Source organism: Telmatherina bonti (assembly GCF_933228915.1).
Source record: "Telmatherina bonti genome assembly, chromosome: 9".
NCBI lineage: Eukaryota > Metazoa > Chordata > Actinopteri > Atheriniformes > Telmatherinidae > Telmatherina > Telmatherina bonti.
The window spans coordinates 37,005,980-37,022,987 of NC_136627.1; the positions used below are offsets into that span (position 1 = coordinate 37,005,980).

The 17,008-nt window shown below is 47.4% G+C and overlaps 1 protein-coding gene across 2 annotated transcripts in view; it reads right to left on the reverse strand.

Moving 5' to 3' along the window:
- il15l (interleukin 15, like) overlaps window positions 1–16,368 on the reverse strand; it is a 16,758-nt gene extending 390 nt beyond the window's left edge. Inside the window, exons 1-4 of one of the 2 annotated variants that reach the window (XM_079246830.1) lie at window positions 16,292–16,368; window positions 15,893–16,206; window positions 13,099–13,146; window positions 11,764–11,904 (exon numbers count right to left, since the gene is read on the reverse strand). In XM_079246830.1, the coding sequence (XP_079102956.1) occupies window positions 11,764–11,904; window positions 13,099–13,146; window positions 15,893–16,027 (324 nt within the window). In that variant the 5' untranslated portion in view covers window positions 16,028–16,206; window positions 16,292–16,368. Of the gene's footprint in view, window positions 1–11,763; window positions 11,905–13,098; window positions 13,147–15,892 lie in introns of both variants that reach the window. The other variant, XM_079246831.1, reaches the window with a different exon arrangement.
- Window positions 16,369–17,008: the final 640 nt, after the last annotated feature.

A 17,008-nucleotide genomic window follows, 5' to 3' on the forward strand; every position in this document is an offset into this window, starting at 1 on the left:
CTGTGTAATATCATCAGAGAATTAGGAGGAATCTCTGTATGCTGGGACAAGGATGAACGGCAGACTGGAGGCTCATGATTTTAGTTTTGCGTGGAAAAACAGGCAGCAGGAGGCGTGGTGGGTATGGAGGGTAAAAAAACCTTCATGTGGTCAAACCATAGAACCATAGCTAACCGAGCTAATGTATGTAAAGAGATGGGCGGAGCCTCCGTGACGTCACCCTTAGGTTTCTGAAGAGCTGAATTGAAGCTCGATGGGCGGTTCCTACCATCACCATCTTGGCAGGGGCATGCTCATCGTCTCGCCCGGAAAATACAAATATGGGCAAAGAGGTGGAGCTGAGAGGGGGGCTGTGAGCGTCATAGTGGAGGATTGACATCGAGCGAACTCCGAGCTTTCTGTAGCTAAGAGCTAACCGAGCTAACCCTGAGATAACAGGAGCTAACCAGCTAACGGAGGTAAGCGGGCTGAAGCTAAGTCACGTTGTTAACTGGTTAAAAACCGCGGTTTTCTACGTTCTTCTGACTTGAAGCGGGAGATCGGGTACCTGTCAATCAAAAGGACACGTCCCTAAATATGCCAAACTTCGAGATTAAATTACTTTTAAACGGGCGAGTAAGAAAAACATTAACTCCCCCCACAGTTGTCATGAAGGTAAACCTGACCTATTAAACCTAAAATGGATTTTTGTACCAGGCTGTAAACATGTTTATTTCTGCTGTAAACATGTTTATTTCTGCTGTTTATTTCGAGTAATTCCGGAACGAGTCGAGTAATCCGGAAACAAAGTAATCCAGTTATCTAACTATCTATCTAATAGAACAATGCTAATTAAAATTCTCTTCACAGAGGAAGGATGGCCAGTCCCCTCCACAAATACCTATCAACATTTGACTTTGGACATTTCCAATAAACAAATAATCAGTGTGCTTATTTATCGTCATTTTTTACCTTTTCCATGACCTATAAAACAATACTTGATGATGGAGCCACAAATCTCCATCACATTTCCTCCCCCCTTCCCTTAACTTTACAGTCCATCAGTCCTCATATACACGGGAAAGAGAGTCAGCACCAACATTAGACCTCCCTGCCCGATAACACACTGTAAAGTCGTAGGATTGAAGACTAAAATACCATCTTGTAATCTGCATGTTCGAGGGCCTCCTATGATGGAGCCACTTAAGCGCACAATGATCCGTTTCCAAAACAAAATGTCGGCCCAGCAGATAATATCGCAGTGACTCCACAGCCCATTTCACAGCAAGACACTCCTTTTCCACGGCTGAGTGTCTCTCCTGAAGCTTCCTACTGAGGAAGAAACTGGACGTCTTTCTCCATCCACCTCCTGCAAAAGCACAGCCTGCAACCCGACTCCAGAGGCATCAGTCTGTAGCGTGAATGACTGCGTGAAATTAGGGTTATGCAGAACAGAGTCACTTGCAACGGCTGATTTGATAAATCCAGAGTGGTGATGAATTTGCCTCTATCAACTCTAACAGTTCATCAATGCGAGGCATTGGATAAGGGTCAAACTTTGAGACAGCGTTCAGATATCTGAAGTCGATGCAGAACCTCAAAGATCCATCCTTTTTCGGAACCAGCACGACTGGACTGCGCCATTCCCTCCCAGATACTTCAATAACTCCAAGCTCCGACATTAGCTCAATCTCCTTCTTGAGCTGAGGCACCAGCCGTTCAGGAATCCTGTAGGACTTCCCGTGAGGGACGGCATCATCTTTCAAATGAATCTTATGTTGAACCAAGGTAGTGAAACCTGGCTTTTCCTGAAACAAGTCTGGATCCAGGAGAGGCCTGATATCCTCCTGCTGGAAAGGTTGGAGATGGAGAGCATCACTGAACTTGGCTCTGAGTTGCCTGTGGGGAAAAAACTGCTCATCCTCCTCTCCATCCTCAACCACACAAGCAAGGAGCTGTTGTCTGACCGGCTGTGGATGTTTTGGCACCTCGACTGGCTGGTCCTGTGGCAGCTGTGGTGTCACTGAGGCCGGTGACAAGACAGGAGTTTGCTGCTGAACCAGGAAGTCCTTCAACAGATTAACATGAAAGTTTTGATATTTCTTTTTCTTTTCAGGCATGTACAGTTCATAGGTCACTCTGCCCACACATCTCGTGACTCTGTAAGGACCCTGCCATTTGGCTAACAGTTTACTGTCACAAGTAGGAAGCAGCAACATCACCTGTTGTCCTGGTTGAAAAGTCCTCTCCCTGGCCTTTTCATCATACCAGGTCTTCTGGTTGCTCCGAGCCATCCTCATGTTATGTTGGGCCAGTTCAGTCATCCGTTCCAGCTTCTCCCTCATCTGCACCACATACGCCACCACGTTTTCTCCCGCTGCCCTTGGATTCTCCCAGTGTTCTTTCAGCATGTCCAGTGGCCCTCTAACCTGACGACCATACATCAACTCAAATGGTGAAAATCCAGTGGAAGCCTGTGGTACCTCTCGATAGGCAAACAGTAAGTAAGGCAGCCACTGGTCCCAATCTGAGCCGGTCTCTGAGACAAACTTGCACAGCATGTTTTTCAAAGTCTGGTTAAATCGCTCAACAAGTCCATCTGACTGGGGGTGGTACAGGGTGGTTTTAATACCCTTAACACCAAGCAACTGATAAACCTGTTTAAGGAGCTTTGATAGGAAATTAGTTCCACAGTCTGTGAGGATCTCCCTAGGTATGCCCACTCTAGAAAATAACTGCAACAGACAGTTAGCAACTTGACGAGCTTTTATTGATCTCAGTGGGAAAGCCTCGGGGTGTCGGGTAGCATAATCACAAATAACCAGTATGAAGCGGTTGCCGGATGAGGTTCTCTCAAGGGGACCCACAATATCATTCCTATTCTGTCAAAGGGTGTGTCTATAATGGGCAATGGCTGTAACTTAGCACGACCTTTGTTTGAAGACATTTGACATATCATGCATGATGAACAAAACTGCTGCACTTGAGTGAACATGCCAGGCCATACAAAGTGGGAAGAAATCCTATGGAGAGACTTTTGAAATGCAAGGTGGCCTGCCCACGGTACTGAATGACCCAGTTCCATTACCTTTTGTCTAAGAGACTGTGGTAAAGCTATGGCCTCAGTCTGGCCTTTCCGCTGGTAAAGAATACCATCTCTGATCATGTAAGTTGCATCTGCCAAAACATCAACTTTGCCTTGTGTTTTCCCGTTAACTTCAGAGACTTTATCAAACCATGGTTTCAATGTTAAATCCACCCTCTGAAGTGCTGATATATCTGAAGGAACATCAAAATCTAAACCTTGGCTGGGTCTATCTGACTGTGCATCTTCGGACTTTACTGAACCCCAAAACTTATCTCTTCTCCTCTGAGCTCTGGACTTAGCTGGTCCAACAGATCCTGACTCCAAATCCTCATTATAAAATGGCAGCTCTTCCAGAGGATTATTTGCCTTCTGTGCTCTTGTGGTGACAAAACTGCAACTGGGTCCAGTCAACTCTGGTTCTAAATTCAGGTCCTGAATGTTTGACTTGACCTCTTGGTCATAAGCAATACCTGGAGTTTCAGCATTTACGTTGTGTACCAAATCTAGCAAAGTGGGAACATCAAGCCCAACAATGACTGCATAGGGCAACTTTGGAGCTAAAGCTACAGGCAAAAGAAACGTCTGGCTTCCAGTCAAATAAACTTCAGCAACAGGATAATCTCTCTCGTCACCATGAACGCAGCTTATTCTAGTCTTAGACTCACTCCATAGCTCTCTTGGTACCAAACTGGACAGAACCACCGATTGTGAGCTGCCTGTATCCAAGGGGGCTATTTCACGATGACCATTTACAAGTACTGGTGCTGTTTGGAACAATTTATGAACAGAAGCTGGATGAGGGGGCCTAGGAACTGAGCACAAAAGGGATGGCTTACTGTGTGCAGTGGCTGGGCAGGTGTACCGAGTGTGACCAATCTGATTACATTGATAACATCACACATCTGGCTTTGCACCAGTAGAAAATTTCCTGGAGGGATTGGCTTTACTAGAGGTGAACGGTCTGTTGCTGGGATAAATCCTACTCTGACCTGTACCACCACCTCTTTCACCCCCATCAGACTCACTTCGTCCAGCGGAGAAGGTGTCTCGACCAAAGGTGATCCTCCTGGTTCCTGTTCTTGCCGACATAAATGTATATTTACATTTTGCCACTGTTTCGTGGTAACTCGCGCAGCACGTGATGCACATGTCTGGAGCGACTAGATGAGCTTAAATCACCTGGAATTGGTATCACTGCTGCTAACCGCCAGCTGCTATTCATTCATTTTGTTGTTGACTTCAGTCAACATTAGATGTCATCGTATGCATTTCTAATGCCTAGCAGCTTAACTGTATTCCTCCACAGGTTTGGTATGTGGTCTTTCACTATTTTTATGTTCTTTACCAGAAAGGTATTGTATATACATGAATGCATAGATGGTAGAAGATGATGTTGATCATGTACTGTTTCTTATACTTGTGTACACAGTTAAATGCTAATTTACTGGTCCTGTGTTCACACATGACGAGTTTTTATCTAGATCCACTAAAACATCTGATGGTGAGCTAAACCCAGGAAACAATCTGTGGCCTACATGTGGAGCCACACTATCCTGAACGTCAACAAGCCGTTGGAACTGGACCTCTAAAAACTGGAACCAGGAATTTTTACTAGAACTTGTCACGGTGGTGGCGTGGGGGGTGAAGGTGTGGACCCAAATGCAGGAGTTGGGAACTGGGATGCAGGTTGAAGACTGATTTATTTTAACACAGGAATATCAAAGACAAACTCAGGGAACCAACACGGGGCATAAATACACTTAACACAACAAGACACAGGTGAAGCAAATGTACTAAATGAACCCAGGTGAACTACAGCAACAGGAAATCAATAAAGCAGGAATAAAACAGGAAACCTGAAACTAAAGCACAAAGAGTCCAAACCCTGACAGAACTGTCTGTACTAAAGGTTGAAATTGATCATGTAATATGTTCGTATTGTATGTATGCACACTTATTCTATGTTCATGTTGCGATGTCAGTAGAGAGGAAGTACTTCAGCCTTCCTTCCTGTATCCTGACCTATACACCATCTTGTTTACTGTGAAATCCTAACGAACCATCTTCCGGGTTATCACCCCAACACTATTTATGCCTCTTGAGAAAAGAAAGGATTTTGTCGGCTTGTATTTTTACCTGATTGACTTTTGAGTGCTTTTGAGTCCAGCATGAGTACTTGTTTATACTCCTGTAAATTGTTTCTGGTCATGACCAATGCACTGTAAATATTTTTTCCACATCTGCATTATAATAAGTATTGGCATAAACCATCTTTGTCTGTTTGTTATACTGGTCTGAAACCTTCTGGGCTGAATTTAAGTAGTCTGCTAACATCACCCCTAGCCCATTTCAGTCACTCCTGCATGCCTATTTAACCATCTGACTTAGACTTCAATGGCCACTACATTTTTAAAGTAAGCGCTACATAAAGGTCTCTGATAATTGTGCAGCCTTCTCTGCTGCTTTGGGGGCACGCTCTTTGATCCACACTTCCATCTCTGGATTTACCATCCGGAGAAACTGTTTCATGATGATCAGTTCAGAAATGTCCTTCACTGTGGATTTTCACCCATTTATTGAACATGTCCTTCAGACGAACATAGAGTTGGCGTTTCACCTTGATGAACATCCAGTGATCTAAATCTTCTGCGATTGGTGTCAGCAGTTATCTCATATTTGGCAAGAATTGCCTCCTTCACTTTGTGATAAATTTCTGAATCTGTGACATCCATGAGCACTTTGTGCTTTACCAGTTAGTAATGGGAACCAGTCCAACAGCCCACTCCTCTCTGGGCCAACGGCAGACTTGACCCATCCTCTCAAGCGTTGTCAGAAAGTGCTCAATATCATCCTCTGCAGTGGGAGTAATTTAGGGTCTCTATGGGTGGAAGGTTCTCGTCTCAGCACCCCCTGTCGACTAGCTAAGTTTGGGCCCTCCTCTGGATCCTCATCATCTGCACCTTGCATCTCATTACCCGTCTCACGTTCAGCCTGGTCCAGCTCCTGCTCCTCTCTCATTACATTCAGTTGGATGAATGAAATGAGAGAGGGGCACCAGCACCAATTTCTGCTGAAACTGGTGCTGCGTACTCCTCCATCTTTGTTCCTGGTGAGCTGATTCTTTTTCCATTTTCTGGTCTTTCACTTAGTGACCAGGCCAGCTAAGTCATCCAGTCTGTCCTCTGGACCAGCTGTGGCAGCAGCTTCCTTGTCTTCCTCCACTTCGTTAGAATCAGCCTTTCTCCCACCTCTGGTCATTAAGTCTCTTGTTGGTCTTTAAAACCCCCACTTCTGATACCACTTGTCAGTCGGCCGTCGGTCAAACGATTGATATGAAAAGGTGTGAGACTGCTTTATAGTAAAAGCAGGCTTTCATACCCTCCTGCTGCCAAACCTTAAAGTGGAACTATTATGTGCATTTCAGGCTAATTTATTTTTATTTCTGAGACCAGAAGGGCTGGGATTGATGGAGTTATTGCCACAAATGGCTTTATTTACTTCAGACCGACCCTCTCCGTAGGCTGTCAGATCAGCCTGCGGGCAAAACAAGTGGATTGAGACTCTTCCGCATTAAGCCCCGCCTCCCGCCACTGCGCTACATCGGGAGCGCGCACCGCACCTGCTTTCACCGTCATTGTAACGTCTCATAAACAGAAGGATTAGGCTCATATGAACTCAATAAAAAAACAAACTACAATGTCAACGCATAGCATCCAGCCCTACATGTTGGAACCTGAATCAGAGCCTGAAAACGAAGTGGAAAACAGCAACCCACAGCAACGAATGCAGCAGGATGTCTCTCTTTGGTAAACTCACCAGCCATCGTTGGAAATAACTTTATCCCACGTTTTCCACCCGCCTGATGTATTTGTACATGCCCTTGTTAACCAGTAGAAGGTAACCAATCACCCAACCTTATCCCCCGGGACGTCACAAGGATTTCCACGTAGAAAAAACTCTTGTTTTTCGTTGCCATGGAAACTGAATGGAAAGAGTGCTGGAACTCAAACTCAAACTCAAATTTTACACATTCACATCTCTCTCTCTCTCTCTCTCCCTCTCTCTCTCTCTCTCTCTCTCTCTCTCTATATATATATATATATATATATAGACATAAGTCAGAAACTAACCTCATTCTATGCATAAAACTAATCTATCTTTGCTCTACATCCCCCTCCTTGTTAACATGGTACACACCTGAAGCAGGTAGTTGGGCCTACTTCCCTCTTTTAGCTTCTGTGCTCTGCCAAGACGACAAGAGGTAAATAATCATTTTAGCTGTTGAACATTTAGATTTACACATTATTATTATTAATTACTGCTGGCTACACACACACTAACAAAGAACAAATGTATAGGAAAGTTTCCAATAGAGCAATGCTAATTAAAATACTCTTCACAGAGGAAGGATGGCCGGTCCCCCTCCACAAACACCTATCAGCATGTGACTTTAGACATTTTCAATAAACAGTGTGCTTACTTATTGTCATTATTTACCTTCTGTATGAACTATAAAGCAATACTTGGTGATGGAGCCACACATCTCCATCACAGCCACGAGCAGCAGGTCGCCCTCCAGTCAGAGCTTCTGCTGAAGGACGACATATCCAGAGTTCCTCACGGGGAGAAAAATGTTTTTGTTTTACTCCCGCTACTTCCTGGTTCCCAAGAAGTTGGGCGAAATGAGGCCCACCCTCAATCTGTTGCTGTTCGACAAATCCGTCACCACCAGATCGTTTCACATGGACACGATCAGACAGGTGTTGGAATGTGTCCTTAGAGGCGACTGTTCACGTTAGTCGACCTGTTTTCACACCCCTATCCTTAGAAACACAGGAAATTCCTGCATGCTGGGAACACTGGGACTAGTGTCGTCCTGCATGCTGGGAACACTGGGACTAGTGTCGTCCTGCATGCTGGGAACACTGGGACTAGTGTCGTCCTGCATGCTGGGAACACTGGGACTAGTGTCGTCCTGCATGCTGGGAAGACTGGGACTAGTGTCGTCCTGCATGCTGGGAAGACTGGGACTAGTGTCGTCCTGCATGCTGGGAACACTGGGACTAGTGTCGTCCTGCATGCTGGGAACACTGGGACTAGTGTCGTCCTGCATGCTGGGAACACTGGGACTAGTGTCGTCCTGCATGCTGGGAACACTGGGACTAGTGTCGTCCTGCATGCTGGGAAGACTGGGACTAGTGTCGTCCTGCATGCTGGGAACACTGGGACTAGTGTCGTCCTGCATGCTGGGAACACTGGGACTAGTGTCGTCCTGCATGCTGGGAACACTGGGACTAGTGTCGTCCTGCATGCTGGGAACACTGGGACTAGTGTCGTCCTGCATGCTGGGAACACTGGGACTAGTGTCGTCCTGCATGCTGGGAACACTGGGACTAGTGTCGTCCTGCATGCTGGGAACACTGGGACTAGTGTCGTCCTGCATGCTGGGAACACTGGGACTAGTGTCGTCCTGCATGCTGGGAACACTGGGACTAGTGTCGTCCTGCATGCTGGGAACACTGGGACTAGTGTCGTCCTGCATGCTGGGAACACTGGGACTAGTGTCGTCCTGCATGCTGGGAACACTGGGACTAGTGTCGTCCTGCATGCTGGGAACACTGGGACTAGTGTCGTCCTGCATGCTGGGAACACTGGGACTAGTGTCGTCCTGCATGCTGGGAACACTGGGACTAGTGTCGTCCTGCATGCTGGGAACACTGGGACTAGTGTCGTCCTGCATGCTGGGAAGACTGGGACTAGTGTCGTCCTGCATGCTGGGAACACTGGGACTAGTGTCGTCCTGCATGCTGGGAACACTGGGACTAGTGTCGTCCTGCATGCTGGGAAGACTGGGACTAGTGTCGTCCTGCATGCTGGGAAGACTGGGACTAGTGTCGTCCTGCATGCTGGGAAGACTGGGACTAGTGTCGTCCTGCATGCTGGGAAGACTGGGACTAGTGTCGGCCTGCATGCTGGGAAGACTGGGACTAGTGTCGTCCTGCATGCTGGGAAGACTGGGACTAGTGTCGTCCTGCATGCTGGGAACACTGGGACTAGTGTCGTCCTGCATGCTGGGAACACTGGGACTAGTGTCGTCCTGCATGCTGGGAACACTGGGACTAGTGTCGTCCTGCATGCTGGGAAGACTGGGACTAGTGTCGTCCTGCATGCTGGGAAGACTGGGACTAGTGTCGTCCTGCATGCTGGGAACACTGGGACTAGTGTCGTCCTGCATGCTGGGAACACTGGGACTAGTGTCGTCCTGCATGCTGGGAACACTGGGACTAGTGTCGTCCTGCATGCTGGGAAGACTGGGACTAGTGTCGTCCTGCATGCTGGGAAGACTGGGACTAGTGTCGTCCTGCATGCTGGGAACACTGGGACTAGTGTCGTCCTGCATGCTGGGAACACTGGGACTAGTGTCGTCCTGCATGCTGGGAACACTGGGACTAGTGTCGTCCTGCATGCTGGGAAGACTGGGACTAGTGTCGTCCTGCATGCTGGGAACACTGGGACTAGTGTCGTCCTGCATGCTGGGAACACTGGGACTAGTGTCGTCCTGCATGCTGGGAACACTGGGACTAGTGTCGTCCTGCATGCTGGGAAGACTGGGACTAGTGTCGTCCTGCATGCTGGGAAGACTGGGACTAGTGTCGTCCTGCATGCTGGGAACACTGGGACTAGTGTCGTCCTGCATGCTGGGAAGACTGGGACTAGTGTCGTCCTGCATGCTGGGAACACTGGGACTAGTGTCGTCCTGCATGCTGGGAACACTGGGACTAGTGTCGTCCTGCATGCTGGGAACACTGGGACTAGTGTCGTCCTGCATGCTGGGAACACTGGGACTAGTGTCGTCCTGCATGCTGGGAACACTGGGACTAGTGTCGTCCTGCATGCTGGGAACACTGGGACTAGTGTCGTCCTGCATGCTGGGAACACTGGGACTAGTGTCGTCCTGCATGCTGGGAACACTGGGACTAGTTTCGTCCTGCATGCTGGGAACACTGGGACTAGTGTCGTCCTGCATGCTGGGAACACTGGGACTAGTGTCGTCCTGCATGCTGGGAACACTGGGACTAGTGTCGTCCTGCATGCTGGGAACACTGGGACTAGTGTCGTCCTGCATGCTGGGAAGACTGGGACTAGTGTCGTCCTGCATGCTGGGAACACTGGGACTAGTGTCGTCCTGCATGCTGGGAACACTGGGACTAGTGTCGTCCTGCATGCTGGGAAGACTGGGACTAGTGTCGTCCTGCATGCTGGGAACACTGGGACTAGTGTCGTCCTGCATGCTGGGAACACTGGGACTAGTGTCGTCCTGCATGCTGGGAAGACTGGGACTAGTGTCGTCCTGCATGCTGGGAACACTGGGACTAGTGTCGTCCTGCATGCTGGGAACACTGGGACTAGTGTCGTCCTGCATGCTGGGAACACTGGGACTAGTGTCGTCCTGCATGCTGGGAACACTGGGACTAGTGTCGTCCTGCATGCTGGGAACACTGGGACTAGTGTTGTCCTGCATGCTGGGAACACTGGGACTAGTGTCGTCCTGCATGCTGGGAACACTGGGACTAGTGTCGTCCTGCATGCTGGGAAGACTGGGACTAGTGTCGTCCTGCATGCTGGGAACACTGGGACTAGTGTCGTCCTGCATGCTGGGAACACTGGGACTAGTGTCGTCCTGCATGCTGGGAACACTGGGACTAGTGTCGTCCTGCATGCTGGGAAGACTGGGACTAGTGTCGTCCTGCATGCTGGGAACACTGGGACTAGTGTCGTCCTGCATGCTGGGAAGACTGGGACTAGTGTCGTCCTGCATGCTGGGAAGACTGGGACTAGTGTCGTCCTGCATGCTGGGAACACTGGGACTAGTGTCGTCCTGCATGCTGGGAAGACTGGGACTAGTGTCGTCCTGCATGCTGGGAACACTGGGACTAGTGTCGTCCTGCATGCTGGGAAGACTGGGACTAGTGTCGTCCTGCATGCTGGGAAGACTGGGACTAGTGTCGTCCTGCATGCTGGGAACACTGGGACTAGTGTCGTCCTGCATGCTGGGAAGACTGGGACTAGTGTCGTCCTGCATGCTGGGAACACTGGGACTAGTGTCGTCCTGCATGCTGGGAACACTGGGACTAGTGTCGTCCTGCATGCTGGGAACACTGGGACTAGTGTCGTCCTGCATGCTGGGAACACTGGGACTAGTGTCGTCCTGCATGCTGGGAACACTGGGACTAGTGTCGTCCTGCATGCTGGGAACACTGGGACTAGTGTCGTCCTGCATGCTGGGAAGACTGGGACTAGTGTCGTCCTGCATGCTGGGAACACTGGGACTAGTGTCGTCCTGCATGCTGGGAACACTGGGACTAGTGTCGTCCTGCATGCTGGGAAGACTGGGACTAGTGTCGTCCTGCATGCTGGGAAGACTGGGACTAGTGTCGTCCTGCATGCTGGGAACACTGGGACTAGTGTCGTCCTGCATGCTGGGAACACTGGGACTAGTGTCGTCCTGCATGCTGGGAACACTGGGACTAGTGTCGTCCTGCATGCTGGGAACACTGGGACTAGTGTCGTCCTGCATGCTGGGAACACTGGGACTAATATTTTCCTACGTTGCACATTCATGTCATCCACTCCACATATTTAGTGTGTTTATATGATGTAATGTGTTGTCATAGCGACTTGATCTCTCTGCTTACCTGCTCCAACTGATTTGCCAGTCTTCCCAGTCCACTGACTATATTCAGTCTTACAATATACGTCAGGCCGCTGTCCACCAGCTCCTTTGTGAGGACGTTCATCTCAGCAGCAAAGCATTTCAGGGTGGAACTGGGACACTTCTGCTGGGCGAAGAGACAGAGTGGAAAATGACTCACCAGTTTTCTGAGCCTGAGAGACTCTTACAGCCATTCTCTGCTGTTGTTTTTATCAAATCAGAAAGACCTTATCTGGGTGGCTCTTTAGTCTGCAGGACATGCCGTCCATGTTTCCAACACAGAATTTCCCACTTTGCCTCAGAACATTTTAAATGAGCTTTGGTCCAGAGAAGACGGTGTGTTTCTGGATCCTCTTCACATATGATGGAGCTTTAACCTGCATGTGTGGATTTCAGCCTGAACTGGGTTCACACTGGTTTCTGGAAGCTTCCTGAGTCCATGAAGAAATTTCCAGAAGAGAATCCTGTCTTAAGTAATTCTGCAAGCTAGAAGATTGTCCATAACTTACAGAGATTCTGTTTAATTCTCTGAATTTAGTGTTGACACTTTTTCTGACATTGTTCCACAACTTTTCGATCCAGTTTGTCTCTGGTTGGTGAAGCTCTGTCTTTCTTTCCATCTGAGAGACTCTACCTCTATAAAGTGCTCTTTACCTGTTTATAATGAGACTAATTTTCTTTCCAATGTTCCTCCAGATGTTTTGTTGCTTCTGTTCCAACTCTTCACAGATGTATTGCTGCCATCAGATTCACACTCAGCTCATTATTTCCACCAAATGAAACAAAAGTCTCAGTTTCATCACATGACATGTAGTTTATCTTCTATTGGGAATAAAAAAATGTTTTTATTTACATGTTGACCCAGAGTTCCAGCTTTGTGGGGGATTAGCTGTAACAAGCTGCAGAAGTGCTTGATGTTTGTTGATCACTGGTGTGCCGTTTGTGTGGGTTTACAGGCATGCTGGGATAATTGGGTCACGATTTCCAGATGGAATTCTGAGATTTCCTGTCTGAAATCGGAGCAGTGAAGGATGTGAATTACACAAACCGTCACAACATTTTGCTGCAGACCACCTCATTCAGTGACAATGATAAATATTTTGCTTGTCTAAAGTGTCCAAAGATTCCATTTGAGACAACGGGCTGCAACGATCTGCCAGCAGACTGGGTCTGCATGTTTACGTGTGTTGTCTTCCCTCTTTTATCATTTGCAGATGTTTTATTGATGCAATAAAGTAATTGAAGACCTTTGCCTCTGTGTGACTTTGTGGTGGAAGTTCGGGTGAGAATGAGTTCACTAAGTTCAGAGGAAGCTCACCTTAGCATCCTGGATGGTGGGTGTGTACAGTTTGCAGTCCAACCAGTCCTGTGGAGAAGCACAAAGTCAGCTGTGCACGTGCACAAACAAGCGGCTAAACTACATCCACCGTGAACAAACCTCCTCAGATTTTACATTAAAAGAAGTTAAACTGCAGTTTTTAGTCTCCAGATTTTCCTCTTCCAGCTCCATCTGGTTTCATTTTGTGCTTTAATTGTCCAAAAAAGAATCAGAAGAAAGGCAGAAATTCTGACTTAAAAACGTCATAAAAACATCTGAATGAATGTTTATTTTATCTGCTGAGATCAAGATGTCATGACGAACACAGTGTGGGTGGTGTAGGGTGCAGTGGAGGGTGGGGCTGCAGGCTACTGAGCATTTGGTCTTTAAAATTTAAGGAAAAACGTTTCGTCCACGATGAAGTAGATTACAGATTCCTTACTTTGTATACTCAACATAATGAGGTTTGTTCAAGGCTAATTTGTATGAAGAACCATGCAGCAAATAGTCATTACTGCTAGCTACTCCTGGCTACAGCTAGCTACTCCTGGCTACAGCTAACTACTACTGGCTACTGCTAGCTAATGCTCGTTACTGCTGGCTACTGCTAACTACAGCTGGCTAATGCTAGTAACTACTGGTTACAGCTACTGGAAGCTACTGCTGGCTACTGGTAGTTACTGCTTATTACTGCTGGCTACTGCTAGTTACTGCTTATTACTACTGGCTACTGCTAGTTACTGCTGGCTACTACTAGTTACTGCTTATTACTGCTGGCTACTGCTAGTTACTGCTGGCTACTACTAGTTACTGCTTATTACTGCTGGCTACTGCTAGTTACTGCTGGCTACTACTAGTTACTGCTTATTACTGCTGGCTACTGCTAGTTACTGATGGCTACTGCTAGTTACTGCTTATTACTGCTGGCTACTGCTAGTAACTGCTGGTTACTGCTAGTTACTGCTGGCTACAGCCAGTTCCTGCTGGCTACTGCTAGTTACTGCTGGCTACTACTAGTTACTGCTTATTACTGCTGGCTACTGCTAGTTACTGCTGGCTACTGCTGGCTACAGCCAGTTCCTGCTGGCTACTGCTAGTTATTGCTGGCTACTACTAGTTACTGCTTATTACTGCTGGCTACTGCTAGTTACTGCTTATTACTGCTGGCTACTGCTAGTTACTGCTGGCTACTGCTAGTTACTGCTTATTACTGCTGGCTACTGCTAGTTACTGCTGGCTACTGCTAGTTTCTGCTTATTACTGCTGACTACTGCTAGTTACTGCTGGCTACTACTAGTTACTGCTTAATACTGCTGGCTACTGCTAGTTACTGCTGGCTACTGCTAGTTTCTGCTTATTACTGCTGGCTACTGCTAGTTACTGCTGGCTACTGCCAGTTCCTGCTGGCTACTGCTAGTTACTGCTTAATACTGCTGGCTACTGCTAGTTACTGCTGGCTAATGCTAGTAACTACTGGTTACAGCTACTGGAAGCTACTGCTGACTACCGGTAGTTACTGCTTATTACTGCTGGCTACTGCTAGTTACTGCTGGCTACAGCCAGTTCCTGCTAGCTGCTGCTAGTTACTGCTGGCTACTACTAGTTTCTGCTTATTACTGCTGGCTACTGCTAGTTACTGATGGCTACTGCTAGTTACTGCTTATTACTGCTGGCTACTGCTTTTTACTGTTGGCTACTGATAGTTACTGCTGGCTACTGATAGTTACTTCTGGCTATTGCTAGTTACTGCTAGTTACTGGAGGCTACTGCTGGCTACTGCTAGTTACTGCTGGCTACTGCTAGTTACTGCTTATTACTGCTGGCTACTGCTAGTTACTGCTGGCTACTGCTAGTTACTGCTGGCTACTGGAAGCTACTGCTGGCTACTGCTAGTTACTGCTTATTACGGCTGGCTACTGCTAGTTACTGCTTATTACGGCTGGCTACTGCTAGTTACTACTGGCTACTGCTAGTTACTGCTTATTACTGCTGGCTACTGCTAGTTACTGCTGGCTACTGCTAGTTTCTGCTTATTACTGCTGACTACTGCTAGTTACTGCTGGCTACTACTAGTTACTGCTTAATACTGCTGGCTACTGCTAGTTACTGCTGGCTACTGCTAGTTACTGCTGGCTACTGGAAGCTACTGCTGGCTACTGCTAGTTACTGCTTATTACGGCTGGCTACTGCTAGTTACTGCTTATTACGGCTGGCTACTGCTAGTTACTGCTGGCTACTGCTAGTTACTGCTTATTACTGCTGGCTACTGCTAGTTCCTGCTAGTTACTGTTAGCTACTGCTGGCTACTTCTAGCTACTGCTTGTTACTGCTATGTACCACCAGCTACTGCTAGCTGACTGTATCTATTTCTGGGAATACCGGCAGCTTTTTAATGTTTTTCCACAGTAATTATTCTCTCTGTAGAATGAACTCCAGAAAATTTGAAAATGACCTGATGACCCTTCCAAAACCACGTGTTTCACATCTGGATGACATCGGCATAACAAGTTCTTCACATGTGTATCTCATGAAAATCTTCTAAAGACGTTTTCACACATATGGACCACATGTGGGTCACAATGGCTATGTCACAAAATCTTTTACATGCTGATGAGCAGCTGATTCATCTCATCCTATGCCGTCCTTCTGGTTAAAATGTATGGAACTTTATAAAGCAGTTAATTATGTTATAACACACTGAATGTTGGTGGCAAAGTGAGGAATCATTGATTGTCTGCTGAAGCTTATCTATGTGATTCGTCCACCAAGACGCTCTGTAAACCTTCAGTCTTACCTTATCAGCGACATTTTCCTTGAGGGTATTCACCCGCTTGATGAGGTCTTGGTGGTATGTTTTTCTGGCCGGCAGTGCAAGCACACACGCAGAGTACAGAAACACACTCGCAAGAGCTGACCTCCCTCTCAGCATGGCCTGAGCAGCAGAACCATCATCTACATCGTCACCAGCATCCTCGGCTCAAACCTTGCGTTCAAACTTATGGCACGGACAGAAGGAGGTCCGATTGGATAGCATGCTCCAGAAAATCCAGCAGAAGTCAGTCCTAGATCCACGGCAGCTGGAAGTATCTGGAACGTGATGTGGAGCAGCTGGACAAGAGAGAAAAAACAGATGTCTTTACTCAGGAAACCTGAAGCAGGAAGGTACTCCAGAATACTCCAGAAAATTCCTCACGTGGTCCACTGCTGCAAAAGAAAAGCACACGAAAAGCACAATCTGATTCCTGAAGTCAGAGGGCGTAGTTTTTCCTCCTGGGCTACAAGTCGAAGCTCCTCAGCTGCATGCCTCCTTGCAGCAGAAACGCATTCCTTCTTCTCTACAGGCTCCCAGTCTGCAAATGGAGTTTTCACTTTCCCACTCCCTCTTCCACTCTTTCTCCTCCTCCTTTAATTCATGGGATTAGACTTGTGTTATGTAACCTCCTACCTCTTGTCTTTAACAACTTGAAGGTTTAGATTCCAGCATCTCCCTCCTGCTGCTGATGAACAGCTTCCCAACACTTTAATTCCTCATTACATCCACAGACTGGAGCCAAACCACAACCACATCAGGAAAGGACGTTTCCAGCTAACTGTTTCATAACAAAGCAAATATTCTGCATGAAGCTCCAACATTACTGTCCCATTGGCCCTCAGTGGACAGGGACAGACAGAAGAACCTTTGCAGCTGTTTCAGCTGTTGTTTGGAGGATTCCTTCAGTCACAAATGGTCCAATGAAGACCACCTCCACCTAAATACTGACTAAACCAAAACTCCTCCTGCTCTTCATCGCAGATAGACTGGACGAATATCTTGGTTTGGTTTTGAACACCAAGCTGATGTCCGATGTGACGAAGAAGATCCATCAACGCCTGAACCTGGAGGTTGCAGGTTTTAATGTGGAAAAAAACT